Below are 14,869 nucleotides of genomic sequence, written 5' to 3' on the forward strand. Positions count from 1 at the left end.
GATATCTACTTCAGCACAGGTGCCTCACTCAGTTCCTGCTTCAGCACAGGTGGCTCACTCAGTCCCAGCTTCAGCACAGGTGGCCCAACCAGTCCCAGCTTCAGCACAGAAAGCTCAATAAGCCACCTGTGCTGAAGCAGGGATATCCTGAAAGCCGGACATAGGGGTGGGCCTTACCATAGTGGGATGTATTGTACGTTCCTGACTGGTCATTAAAATATGCTTTTGGAAGAAGGCTGGGGTTTAAACCTTTGAGTGCAAGGAGGGGCTGAAATAAAGCAAACGTGACACATAAAGGAAGGAACGTGTTCCTATCTCAGTATCAGATTATTTGGGGAGATTGTTCATTTAAGGCTGCGTCAGTAAGGCGCTAAGATCCACAAAGTCCCGTTATATCACCTAAGGCTGAGATTATACCAAGTGCTGCAGGGCGGCATCTTGATTATACCGGGGAGGGAGAGCAAGGGAGGATTGGAGGCGTGGCGGAGGCGTGGCCATGAGCAGTTCGCCCTCATTGGCTGAACCGCTCACGTGACACGGCCGTCGCAAGAAAAAAAAACGAAATCCTCAGTCTCTTCCCCAGCCGCCCGCCTCGCAGCACGGCGCGCCGTGACTGTCGCCAGCGGTATGAGCAGTTTCAGAGAATTATTGTATGTTTTGGTGCCGGGCGGTGCCGCTACACGCAACGCCGCGCGCGTTTTTGGGTATAATCACAGCCTAACGTCATATTAGCGACCTCGTCTAAAAATCTGGATAAGATTACTCATATAATGTTAGTATCTGATCCCCTGGTCAAGTCCTGCTCCTTAAAATACAAATGCTACTGTAAAAAACATTGTGTTCATCTCTAGCTCAGAAGTGGCCAGCTCCAGTCCCCTGCTTCAGCGCAGGTGGCTGCCACTGATTGATTGAGGCACCTGTGCTGAAGCAGGGACATGCTGCAAACCTAAGCTGTTGGTGGCTCTTGAGGACTGAAGTTTGCCGCCCTTGCTCTAGTTTTTGAGATTACTATTACCCCTCTGAGTTCCATTTTAACTTCCCGGACACTTAATATTTCAGCCGCTTGCATCTCCGGAACAAAGCCTGAGATTTAATCAAATGAAATAGAAACAAAGTTAAAAAAGGGCTAGAAAAGATCTTTCAAAGTACAAATATAAAAATAACATGCAAAAGAAATGATGGCCAGCGCAGGCTGTCGCTTTAAGACCGTGTCTCTTGAAGGGACAATAACATAACATTACGTTATGTTTTCTTCCGTGAAGAGCGTAGCATTACCTAGAACAGCCATTAGGGAAAGGACATGTGTATTATTATTATAACATTGCATATTCACTATAGTCTTAACTCAGGGACTCAATGTGACGTTAGTTAAAGCGGCAATCTAAGCCGGCGACATTTTTGGCATTTTTATTTTACCATAGGATTGAAGCAGGGGGTCTCCGGTGCTGAACCCCATTCATGTAATCTCTGGGGACCCCCTGCTTCTCGAGATACTTAATCTTTGTAGTGGGTGCCGGTAGCTGCTCCACTCGGCTAGCAGGGCTCATGTAATGGCCGCTTTTCAAAGCTCCCGCGCCCTGGGGGCCAACAGGAAGCCGTGACGTCACCAGGTCCGTCCTTCCTGTTGCCGTGCGTGACGTGGGAGCTTTGAAAAGCAGGAGATACCGGCATCCCCTTCACAGGGCTGCCGGTAAGGGGGTCAGCTCCGGAAACCCCCTGCTTCAAACCTATGGTAAAAAAAGACATGAAGTCGATGGCTTGGTTTGCTACTTTAAGTTATACCTACACTTTACGTTACTCCGACCCAGATACCGAAATAAGGCTTTGGCGGTGCGTGGACGGCTGTAACGCCACCTTTCGGCACAATGTAAATAGTGTTATTTGCCAGCATTATTTTCATCTCTCTCCACTTCAGCCAGAGCCTCATTACGAGGCCTGGATAGCAGTGCCCGCTACGACTGGCGCAACGTCACGGCGCTGGGACTTAACGCGGTGGTATGCTACAATAACGTGACATTAAGCTTATGGCGGCGAGATGTCGTTCAGACCTTGTGTTTGCACGTAATAAGCTTTGAGAATACCATGTAAACTCAGAGAACTTACTGTCACGTCTCAAGCCTGGACAACTGAGCTTTGTGGATCTGGGACTTCCAGGGTTAAATAGATGTTTCTTGACAACACATAATAGGCCTCCTATGTATGAGATATAAACTGGGTTATACTCCCATGCGCCCTCGAATGAAGTGCAGTCCGATACCCAGGTTGAGCAGAGCACCCCACTCGCACGCCCCCATCCCACTCGCACGCCCCCATCCCCAATGAGCTGCACAGTAAAGTGATTGACGCTGTGTGCATGTCTGTCTATTTCATGATGTTTTATTTGTTGCTGGTAACGCAGGGAAAGCCCCGCTCAGCAGAGACATCACCATTACCAGTGTCGCCTCCCTTGGGGATGTGACTGTCCCAGGAGGTGCTGGCTTTTCCCCGCCAGGTGGGACATCAGACGGTTACAATCCACTTTCTGCCTGGCACACTCTTAAAACCCAGGGTAAGAGGGTTTCTCATTGGTTGAAGTCCAAGGCTCTTAGTCTAATTAACTCCAATTTAGCTCGTGCTGTCTAGAGGCTGCAGGTTAGTAATGGCTAATCCCTCTCCGCTCCACCAGTCCGTCGCTCTAGGTCTAACACCTGCTTCCTTCACTGTGTGCAAGTTCAGTGTCCCTGGCTGTGAGCAGGTTGGTGGGGGGGTTAGCATGTCCCATGCATAACGCTCCCCTGCACTCATTACATGTGATCACTTGTGTCTGTGTTTTAACTTGTTTGTCTCATCCATGGGCTTTTTCTCGGAAGACTTTACAGACCGTTGTTCTATAACGATGTAGTAAATCTAAGCACGATAACAACTCTATTCTGAAGAGCTCGCAATCCAATATTTGAATACCTGTTAGAGGTTGCTCAGGAGACTTGTTAAGTTGACACTGAGGTCTCCTACTTCATAAAGCAATGACTGAGTCATGATACCATGTCTTCCCCATTTAATATACAGCATTAACAGTGTTCTTAATTCAGGAAGAGAGAGGTTCTGAGATTCTTAACAGACAACTCAACTCCTGTAGTGAGTTCTCATAATGACAGCTGCCTTTTTTCCAAAAAAACTCTTTCCTCAAGCACTGGGGCGGCCCTGAACATCATTTTCAAAGGTTGAACGACGTGTTTAAGTAATTGCTTTTGAATACGTTCCTTACATTTGACGCAAAAACAGGCCCACAGGTAAATAGCCCCCACAGTCTCTGTTATGTCACGGGTCCCGCTCTTTGACACGCTGCTATATGTGTGTTAAACATGGATCAAGTCTGCGCTGAAGAGCAATTTGAGCCGTGAACGCATCATCCCCAATGACGACGTTAACCGAGGAGCTATTTGCAGATTTAACAGAATAGCTGCAGTTCTTCAAATAGAAAGAAGTTTGAATGTTCATCGCAATCATCTCCCCCTACAGACGGCAAATTAAATATAGAAGTCTATTTTTTGCCCCAGAGATATGCACAGAAATATCCTCCTGATTGCATCAATCACCGGGAGATGACAGCTGTGCTTCTTTTTATTTTATTTATTTTTTTTAATGTCAGATATAATTACCAGCCCTATACTTTGCATGTCAGGCTCCTTCCAGAATGCAGAGGGTTAAAATAATTCTCCGACGCCTGGATGCGGAGGAACGTCTCGTTCCCATCGCGGAGGTTGTTCAAAGTCGGGAAAGGCCTCGGAAGCGTTCTGTAAACTGGCGTGCAAAGATTAGACGGAGCCCGCGAGTGGTCGCCGGGAGTGCGCGCGCGTAATTATAATAGCCTGATATTAGTCTATGTGATTGCTCTACCTGCTGTCCCGTCTTTGAAGCAGACAGCTCATTATCTCGCCGCAGATGGGCGCTCTCCGGCTTGATTGGCTCATGCCTTTCATTGCATTACCAGGCGCAGGGCTCGCAAATGAACCTTTCCAGGTTTGAATGAAGCTGTCTCGAGGCCCCCGGGCACGGCACATACTGGGCAGCCTTTTGGAATAAAGGGCAGGTACATTAGCTCACATCACAATGCCTTCCGACTACTTGTCAGGCAGACTGGCACTGTGCCGATGTTATGGGGCTCTTTTGATGTCTGAAGCAATATTAGGGTTTTTCTAGTAGAGTAGCCGTCTGGTTCGTGGGGCTGTGAGTCTGATGAGAAGTACGTCCATTGTAAAACAAGATTGCAAAGAGCATCAAAGCTTCCCAAATGGCTTATTAAACACATGAGCCGCAGAGAAACACACAGTGACACATTTTGTGGCTGTCTCTTGCAACAGGCGTGGTCAAGTCCAGCCCTCAAGCCCCCCAACAGGTCAGGTTTTCAGGATATCCCTGCTACATACAGCACAGGTGGCTCAATCTGTGCTGAAGTTGGGATATCCTGAAAACCTGGCCCGTTGGGAGGGCTTGAGGACTGGAGTTGAGCACCCCCTGCCTTACCAGATAATTAGCAAACTTAGTATAATAAATAATAATAATAACTTTATTTCATATGGCGCTTTGTCTCCCAATGGGACTCAAAGCGCGTCACAATTACAGTGTAGTGCGCAGTACGCAGCACATAGGATTGTTACAGACACACAAAACAGACTGAAGCTGTGTCCGCGGTAATCCTTGTTACATGCAATAAGGCACCCCGGAGTTGAGCTCCTATGAAGTGCTTTGTAATTAATAGGCATTGATAAAATACATATTGAGAAAAAACAGTTTTTGAGCTATATATAAGGTAACAAAGCGATTACAATGAACGAATGCGGTTTTTGTAGATTTCATTTTCTCTTGAGAACATAAGGAGTAAGAGGGGTAACTGGTGATCAAATAAAAAAGCCCAAATCAAAATACACAGAGTACTTTTGTTTTATATCCAGTTACAATAAGAAGCTTTTCATCCCACCGGCCTGACTGCTTTTTTTTTTTGCCTTTATGAGAGGTAACAGCAGCAGTGGTAAAAGTAGTTAAAAATCTTACTACATGGCCGGGAAACTGAACGATTACTGAGATGCACAATCAGGGGGCAAGACTGGAGTTCAGCACCACTGCTCTATAATAATAATAATAATATAGCAATATAGTTCTATAGCATAAATAACTTAGAAAGGCTAGTTAAATGACACCTTTTTCACACAGTATGTTTTTTAGTGCACTGCTGATGAAATAGAACAGGGGGTATTTATTTATACATCTTGGGTAATTAATAACCAGACAATTTACCAATGCTCTACCAATAGTCCCGATACTTTGTAGTGAAGAAGGTCAAAGTGCTTTATCTTCAAAAAGCTGGGTTCCAAACACACACAAAACCGAAAAGAAGATAAGCACAACCTTCTTAGAAAAGGTACACTATGTATTAGGCTACACGCCCTTATTCTTACTTTCAAGTAAGGTCATTGAAGTGCAGCGACAGAGGGTGACAAGGATTAGTAATGATGTAGTCACCACAGTAATGGACACTGTCCCATCCCAGTAAATGTCCGTGGGACACGACACAAATGTACCGGTGTCTTGTGGGGCACGCAGTGATATCCAGATGTCTCTCCGTGGTGATAGCTCGTTAGGGGCAGCCGGTTGGGATCCGCGTCTCAGGAACGCTGCAGCCGCTGGTGACAGCAGAGCTCCCCGCGCTCCGATCCTCCTGTGTTTGCTTCCGGGTTCTCACGCCCAACACTAACGTCAGAAACGTCAATACTGGCTGCTTGCCAGAAAATCTTTGCAGAATCCTTGTCAGAGTCCTGTGAATGAATGTACAGCGCCACCTAGCAAACCCTGCGCGTTTCGCTCATTCCAAAAGCTTCGTCAGGGGTGGTGGCTGTATCTCATCCTCATTCTTATATACCCTTACTAATAGCAGCAATTGATCAATTAATGTACCAACACTTTAAAGTGCAATAGGGGAAACATAATAATTTCATATTGTATACAATTAAAGGAAAATATAAGAAAATCTATGGGATTACACTGAATAGTACATCCTATCATAAATATCAATATTTGTTAAAACAACATTTTGGTTAAAGATAAAAATGTTAATTTAAAAATTCTAAAAAATCAATCATAGACATTTACAGGAAAGGGACAATATTGTTCATTGAGTCCATTAGAAACCCTTGTATGCAGGTTATAGATCCATTGCTGTTCTTTTTACATCCATATTTTATTTCGATCTCCCCCTCTAATATTTGGGGGTACTTGCTCTAGAGTCTAGACCAATGAATTTAAAATGTGTTGGACCACAAAATATATGGAACCTAAAAAGGAATTTGTTTTGCCATCAGGTAAACCCAACAAAATCGAGCCATTTATAAATTGTAAATCTAAATATATAGTGTATAAAATGTCATGTGCCTGTGGCCTGGATTATGTAGGAAAAACAAAAGGAGAACTCCATATTAGGATAAAAGAGCACGTTGCCAATATAAAAAAACGCAAAAAAAGCACTTGCAACAAAATTAAAAATTACATAATCTCCCCAAACACTTTTTATTGAAACATGATTGTGATCTAACACATTTTAAGGTCTACAGCAAGTACCCCCGAATATCAGAGGTGGAGATCGAAATAAAATATGAATGCAAAAAGAACAACAATGGATCTATAACTTGCATACAAGGGTTCCTAGTGGACTCATTGAACGATATTGTCCCTTTCCTGAAAATATCTATGATTGATTTTTTAGAATTTTTAAATTAAAATTTTTATCTTTAACCAAATTGTTGTTTTAATAAATATTGATATTTTATGATAGGATGTACTATTCAGTGTAATCCCATAGATTATCCTTTAATTGTATACAATATGAAACTATTATGTTTCCCCTATTGCACTTTAAAGTATTACACATTAAAGTTTTGGTACATTAATTGATTAATTGCTGCTATTAGTAAGGGTATATAAGAATGAGGATGAGATACAGCCACCTTCCCTTGTCGAAGCTTTTGGAATAAGTGAAACGCGCAGGGTTCGCTAGGTGGCGCTGTACATTCATTCACAGGACTCTGACAAGGATTCTGCAAAGATTTTCTGGCAAGCAGCCAGTATTGACGTTTCTGACGTCAGACGCTAGACGTCCGTGTTGGGCGTGAGAACCAGGAAGCAAACACAGGAGGATCGGAGCGCGGGGAGCTCTGCTGTCGCCAGCGGCTGCAGCGTTCCTGAGACACGAATCCCAACCGGCTGCCCCTAACGAGCTATCACCACGGAGAGACATCTGGATATCACTGCATGCCCCACAAGACACCGGTACATTTGTGTCGTGTCCCACGGACATTTACTGGGATGGGACAGTGTCCATTACTGTGGTGACTACATCATTACTAATCCTTATCACCCTCTGTCGCTCCACTTCAATGACCTTACTTGAAAGTAAGATTTGGGGCTTATGGCCTAATACATAGTGTACTTTTTCTAAGAAGGTTGTGCTTATCTTCTTTTCGGTTTTTGTATCTTGGGTAATTAGTCCTCCAGCTGAAGATGCTGGTTCATGTCATCCTTGTACGGAACAGATCTGTAGGTGCCTGTAGTGGCATGAAACAGCATGCTGTATTTCTCATAACATCGCCCCAAAGGGATCCTAACTAGAATTAGGATATTACTGATACTGTCCAAATTCTAGACTTGTTACTAATCATTCTCTCCAAGCCTCTTTCCCTCTATCACTGTTTCCCGTCATTGTTTGTTTTGTCAGCTACCTGCTAAACCTTGATGCAATGTTTTGCTGAGCACATTTTTTGGGGGGTGGGGGGGGGTGAGATTACTCCAAATGCTGAAATCAAAACCTTTCAATAAATAACCTTGTATTTTAAGCTAAGAACAGTTGAACAGGTGTTTTTGCTTTATAGAGATAGGAATACAGGAGGGTAATGCAATACAGTTCAAGGCAGCCATTGGCTCCGTTATTGGCCCCAAAACTACCATGGTCTTTAATGGGAGTTTTTCACCGATAACTTCCCGAGCAGCTGGGTCGGACTATGTTGAGCTAACCCTTAGATCTGTGAAATGTATCTAAACGACGAAGCGAGAAGGAAGTATGGAGTTACCAAAAGGATAAGATGGCTTACTGGGTCACAGGGTAAACCATGGGTTCATATGCAAGTCCATTTACACAGAACCCATAGTTGGTGTGAGAGGCCAAATTATTTGCCTTGCCTTTAAATATTGTGCTGTCGACCTAAATGTAATAACTATAGGAGATATGGAACATTTGCCATTATATGATAGATAATATGTAGTGAATGATATATTATAACATTTCAAACATAAATGTATGGTAATTAATAATTACAGATATTAGTAAATTAGTGCAGAAGAGTGTCAGCAACTATCATTTTAGAACGTTACGGTTGAGTTGTTCTGGGGATGGGGATATTAAATATGACACTTGTACTATAACTTTACAAAAGCATCACAAACGCTAAGTGAAGTGTTGCTAAAGCTACTGTAATATATTCTGTTTCTGTTCTTTTCTATAGGTGTCCGACAGGAAGTTGGTGCCAAAGAACCTATGAAGAGTGTTCACTTCACTTTTCTTATTGGCTGTGTCTTTGTAGCCTTTGTGGTGGGCGCTATTTTCTCAGGCCTCTTCGTCTCCTGCTACTGCAACCACATGTTCCAGAAAAACAAACACATCAGCAAGGATCCTGAATCGAGTCTCCAGCGCCCGCTATCCCTGAGAAGCTTGGCAAAGATGAACGGACTTCTGGACAGCCAGTCCAAGGAAGGAATGATGGACCCTACGTCTCCAAAGCTCTACACCACATTGTTGCACAGTGACAAAGAGCAATCAATGGAGACAACCAAAGCTGGGATGAAAGAACATCCAGAACTATCAGGGTTGCCCACCCCGGAGTCTACGCCAGAGTTGCCAATGAAAAATCTGAAAGCCTTCAGGAACCAGTGGGAAAGGAATCAAAACTGCAACAACGCCAAAGAAATCCAAAGGAAGAGCCCCGTGTTTCATTTTCCTGTATCAAACTCCCAAATTTTTCAGTTTCCTAGTACTGTGGTGCACCCCAGCAATCTTCATGGTTATGATCAGCCTCTCTCCGGCTATGGGGATGATAAGAAGATACCCAATTCAGAAAGAGTTCTGGTTCGGCATTCCCAATGCTACCTTCCTAAGGGGGTTGAGGTGACTACTCTTGATGAGCTTCTTAAACATCTTCCAGAAGCTAGTGGGTCCCCAAACAAAATGATGGGCATGATAGCCATTAGTCCACAAGCCATTAGTCCTCATTCACCCATGTCATTCATCAACAGAGTTCAGCCCCAAATCCCTGATACTGAAAGTGCTCCGTATTACAGCTCTTCCACACTGCCGAGGGACAGTCTTCCCAGAAGGCTTGACATCCCACCTGATGTGTCTCCTCAGTCGTGCATGGAAAAACAATCTAGACACTCGTCTCAGAGACATTCGCTATCCTCTGCACACAAGCTCATTAGCATAGGCCCAGGCGGACCAATGCTTTCAAGGCAACACAGCTTGGGACAAGGGAATAGACAGCACCCACCTCCACTCTTGACAAGGATGCATTCTACAGGCACACCCGTACCCATGGATGGCCACAGCGTATTTCTGTCCCGGCAGCACAGCTATACAGAACAAATTCCCCTGCCTAGGAATGGGGTGAAAAGGACCCTGTCCATGAGACCAGATGTGCCATCAAATCCAGTATTCATGTCATCTTCTCCGGCCCAGGATGCAAACCACTTCAAGTATTAAAATCTCAGTTTGACTGTTCTACCAACCATTGGACCATAAGACAATACAAAGCTCAGTGAAGGAAATGTAAAAGAGTTCCTGTGCACTTTTCTTTGATGTTCCTAAATGCTCTTGCTTGGAACAGAGTATTTCACATGCATCTATTGTCTACTCCACTCCAGTGATATGGTTGGTCGAGGGATTGGAGGAGATGGCTGTGAGAAACAATGGCATGGACATGGCCATTGAAAATCCTTTGAACTGCCTCGATATTCTCAAGTAACTACATGTGCTATGCAGTCAGTGGGTGGGTCAGTCTGTTGTCGTTATTCTCCCTAACCACTCATTGAAACCTCTTCTGTATTGACGAGGCCTGCATGCATTGACATGCAATGTTTTGCAGTCTTCTCCAATGCTGAGGGTTTAAGGAAAGTAAACCATTTTGCTCATAAGTGGACATTGTGGGGATGACGGGAGCTTTTGTGGAAGCCCCTTGATAGTAGCTAAATGGCCGGTGAATTATCTGTATCCCAGAGCCGAAGATGGCAGCTGATGACGAGGCAAATGAAATAAAACACAAATGATTTCATTGCCACAGTTGGATGACATGAAAGGATACCTCAAGAGGAATAGATACAATGTAAATTAATTTATATATACTTACATGTATATATAGATATATATATATATTTCACAATGTAACTCCATATAAAAGGAGATTAAAATACCCTACTGTGTAGGGGCGAAAAACACACCTCTATTAAAATTGCTGACATTGTATAGATTTTAGAAGACATAATGGGATGTTGGTGTCTGAGCTAAAATACAGTATATTGTGACCCAACCATTTCAGATAAAGCAATGAGGAGCCAATAGGGAGCAGAGCATCCTTCACTTCTAAGTATCTCGCCGTAGCAGTGTCTCAGCAGTTTGTCTCATTAAGGCTGTTCCTAATCTCCTGTCATTGATTGTAAATTACCAATATTGAAGATGATGGTCATGTAAAAGCGCCCGGCTATAAACACTGTGTGCTTAAAGTGAATTGGGCTTATACATGCCACGGCTTTGCTTTCACCCGTGGACAGCAACGATGTGAGTTGACCAGAACCCTCTTTAAGAGGAGCAGGGCGCATGCTTAGCTACTGGCTATACCTGTGTTTGAAACCAGTTAGCTCAATGGATAGTCTGTGTACATGTGTGCCTTATTTCAAACTAGTCTTATGAACATTGCGATTGTAGCAACACAAGTCTGTGTCCATTTTGTCCTTGAGTGGTTCTTATTTTGCAAAGGGTGCTTCTCTCCCCGAGGATCGCAAAGCACTTATTTACACGGTTGGGATCTGCCTTTCTGTGACTGCTACTGACATGTTCAAAACTCTGGGTGCTGTGTGAAAAGCTTTTCATGTTTCCCAGTGCTTGGTTTGATGTGTTTTCAGCAGTGAAACTGATATCGTTATGCTCAAGACTGTTTATTCTTCCATGTCCTTGATTGAACAGCCCACGGTTTGCGTTTCCAATTAACACCTCCAGTCCCTGTCCATGAAAAGAACCTCTTCGGATACATTGGATATGGGAAAATTGGATGATGTCCAAGATGTACCACAGAGGGAATATATTCCTAAATTGGTGGTATACGTCATATTGCTGTTGACAACCTAAAGAGTTCTCTGAATCCCTTCACTGCCAAGCAGGGTGGGGAGTTGTCTTGGTCCCTTCTTCCATGTAGTGAGGGAGAGGGAGTAGGGGGTATGATACCTTTTATTGGACCAAGAAATAGGTGAAATGTTACAAGCTTTCCTACCTCTCGGGGTCCTTCATCGGGTCTGGCAGAAATGCAGAAGCTGCCAAGTAATAGATCCCACAGCCTGCAATATAAAGTAGTACTGGATGGAGGTGTACCCTTCCTTAGCATCACAAGACCCTTTTTACAAAGAGAATGGAAAACCCCATTAACACTTATTAGACTCAAGGCTTTTTGGGACATTGACTTTTTGACAAACTAATTACACTGTTGCACTTACTCCAATAAGGCTTTTGTACGCCCACTTCTGCCTTGTATCTATACACTAACTGAAAAGCCACAACAGTGGACAGGACTGAACCGTGTTTATAACAGTACATGAAAGGCTAGTTCCGGCAGCAGGTCAATGTGGCAGACCTAGCAAGGGTCTACAGGAGTGGTCAACTCCAGTCGTCAAGAGCCACCAACAGGTCAGGTTTTCAGGATATCCCTGCTTCAGCAGAGGTGGCTCAATCAGTAGCTCAGTCTTCAACTGAGCCACTGATTGACCAACCTGTGCTGAGGCAGGGATATCCTGAAAACCTGTCCTGTTGGTGGCCCTTGAGGACTGGAGTTGACCACCCCTGGTCTACATGTTAGAGCCACTTCAAGTACCACTTTCTCTAAGGAGAATGAGCTTTTTATGGACGAGTCACTAAAGATACCCAAAATACTATTTTAAATCAAAGTCAAAGAACGTTTGTGTCACATGGATTGCTTACTGTTCAGTGATACACAGGGTCACACTATTGCCACTTATTTCCTGTAACCTCTCCATACAGTGGGAATTCATGCATTGGTTGTGTACTTGGCTGGTAGCTCTGGTGTGTGTGGGCAGCTGGAAATCCCCCTCAAATTAATAGCAACATCTACATTTTTTTTTCTTTTCTTTTTTTTTTTTAAAGATCTTGAATGTAAAATTTGTAAAAAAAATAAAAAAAGTAAATAAAACAAATAAAATAATACATTTGTCTCTGAATTCCATGTGTCAAAGTCATATCCATGGGATTGTGCAGTCTGCAGCACAATTACAGCATAAAAGCAGGAGGACAAATACCTCTTCATGCATCAATCTAACCGCAAACATTATTTGTATTGTATTGTATGTCTTTATTTATATAGCGCCATTAATGTACATAGCGCTTCACAGCAGTAATACATGTGGTAATCAAATAGATAATATAAATAACAGATCATGGGAATAAGTGCTTTAGACATTAAGGAAGAGGGGTCCCTGCCCCGAGGAGCTTACAATCTAATTGGTAGGTAGGGAGAACGTACAGAGACAGTAGGAGGGAGTTCTGGTAAGTGCGTCTGCAGGGGGCCAAGCTTTATGTATCATGTGTTCAGAATAGCCACAGTGCTATTCATATGCTTCTTTAAGCAAGTGTGTCTTAAGGTGGGTCTTAAAGGTGGATAGAGAGGGTGCTAGTCGGGTACTGAGGGGAAGGGCATTCCAGAGGTGAGGGGCAGTCAATGAAAAAGGTTTAAGGCGGGAGAGGGCTTTAGATACAAAGGGGGTAGAAAGAAGACATCCTTGAGAAGAACGCAAGAGTCTGGATGGTGCATAACGAGAAATTAGGGCTGAGATGTAAGGAGGGGCAGAAGAGTGTAAAGCTTTAAAAGTGAGGAGAAGAATGGAGTGTGAGATGCGGGATTTGATCGGAAGCCAGGAGAGGGATTTCATGAGGGGAGATGCTGAGACAGATCTAGGAAAGAGTAGAGTGATTCTGGCAGCAGCGTTAAGGATAGATTGTAGGGGAGACAGGTGAGAGGCAGGAAGGCCGGACAGCAGGAGGTTACAGTAATCAAGACGGGAGAGAATGAGGGCCTGAGTCAGAGTTTTAGCAGTCGAGCAACAGAGGAAAGGGCATATCTTTGTTATATTGCGGAGGAAAAAGCTAAAGGTTTTAGAAATGTTTTGAATTTGAGGGGCAAATGTGAGAGAGGACTCGAGTGTGACCCCAAGGCAGCGTGCTTGGGCTACTGGGTGAATGATCATAGTTCCAACAGTAATGTGGACGGAGGTAGTAGGGCCATGTTTGGGAGGAAGTATGAGGAGCTCTGTTTTAGCCATGTTGAGTTTAAGGCGGCGGAGGGCCATCCAGGATGATATAGCAGAGAGACATTCAGAAACTTTGGTTTGTACAGCAGGTGTAAGGTCGGGTGTTGAGAAATATATTTGTGTGTCGTCAGCATAGAGGTGATAATTAAACCCAAAAGATGTTATTAGGTCACCTAGAGAGAGTGTAAACAGAGAAAAGAGAAGAGGTCCCAGGACAGAGCCCTGGGGTACCCCCACAGAGAGATCAATAGAGGAGGAGGAGGAGGTGTTAGAAGAAGAGACACTGAAAGTACGATGGGAGAGGTAGGATTAGATCCAGGATAGAGCTTTGTTCCGAATGCCAAGAGTATGGAGAATGTGAAGGAGAAGAGGGTGGTCCACGGTGTCAAATGCTGCAGAGAGGTCGAGTAATATGAGCAGATTGTAATGACCTCTGTCTTTGGCAGCGTGGAGGTCGTCAGTTATTTTAGTGAGGGCTGTTTCCGTGGAGTGAGCAGTGCGGAAGCCAGATTGTAGAGGGTCTAGGAGAGAATAGGTGTTGAGAAAATGGAGCAAGCGAGCGAATACAAGACGTTCAAGGAGTTTAGAGGCAAAAGGCAGGAGGGAGACAGGCCGATAGTTAGAAAGACAGGTAGGGTCAAGCTTATATTATTTGCCTTAATATATACACCTGTATGTAAGTGTGTAAGTGTGTAAGTGTGTGGAAGTGGCCTATTTATCAAAGTATCCAAAACTGGAACCGACAGTCTTTATAAATTCGCCTTTCTCTACCTCAGTGGGTTTTTTTTAACCTTTGTTTGGTTAAGGGACCCTATACTTATACTGTATAATTAAATTCTGAGGAACCCCAACCCTCTCTAATAGCGCGTCTGAGATCAGATGCCTTGTAAGGAACCCCAACCCTCTCTAATAGCGCATCTGAGATCAGATGCATTGTAAGGAACCCAACCCTCTCTAATAGCGCGTCTGAGATCAGATGCATTGTAAGGAACCCCGACCCTCTCTAATAGCGCGTCTGAGATTAGATGCATTGTAAGGAACCCCGACCCTCTCTAATAGCGCGTCTGAGATCAGATGCATTGTAAGGAACCCCGACCCTCTCTAATAGCGCGTCTGAGATCAGATGCATTGTAAGGAACCCCGACCCTCTCTAATAGCGCGTCTGAGATCAGATGCATTGTAAGGAACCCCGACCCTCTCTAATAGCGCGTCTGAGATCAGATGCATTGTAAATTCTGTATTTGGTGCAGTTTTCAAATAACCTGAA

The 14,869-nt window shown here is 44.0% G+C and overlaps 1 protein-coding gene and 1 long non-coding RNA gene across 3 annotated transcripts in view; one reads left to right on the plus strand and one right to left on the minus strand.

Annotated features, from left to right (window-relative positions):
• SEMA6C (semaphorin 6C) overlaps positions 1–12,502 on the plus strand; it is a 163,798-nt gene extending 151,296 nt beyond the window's left edge. The window contains exons 19-20 of one of the 2 annotated variants that reach the window (XM_075607766.1): positions 2,399–2,548; positions 8,529–12,502. In XM_075607766.1, coding sequence (XP_075463881.1) covers positions 2,399–2,548; positions 8,529–9,778 — 1,400 coding nt within the window. In that variant the 3' untranslated portion in view covers positions 9,779–12,502. The remainder of the gene's footprint in view (positions 1–2,398; positions 2,549–8,528) is intronic. The other variant, XM_075607768.1, reaches the window with a different exon arrangement.
• LOC142499022 (uncharacterized) overlaps positions 1–14,869 on the minus strand; it is a 47,229-nt gene that overhangs the window by 25,230 nt on the left and 7,130 nt on the right. The gene's annotated exons all lie outside the window — the stretch shown is intronic.

This window comes from Ascaphus truei, chromosome 7, assembly GCF_040206685.1.
Source record: "Ascaphus truei isolate aAscTru1 chromosome 7, aAscTru1.hap1, whole genome shotgun sequence".
Lineage (NCBI taxonomy): Eukaryota > Metazoa > Chordata > Amphibia > Anura > Ascaphidae > Ascaphus > Ascaphus truei.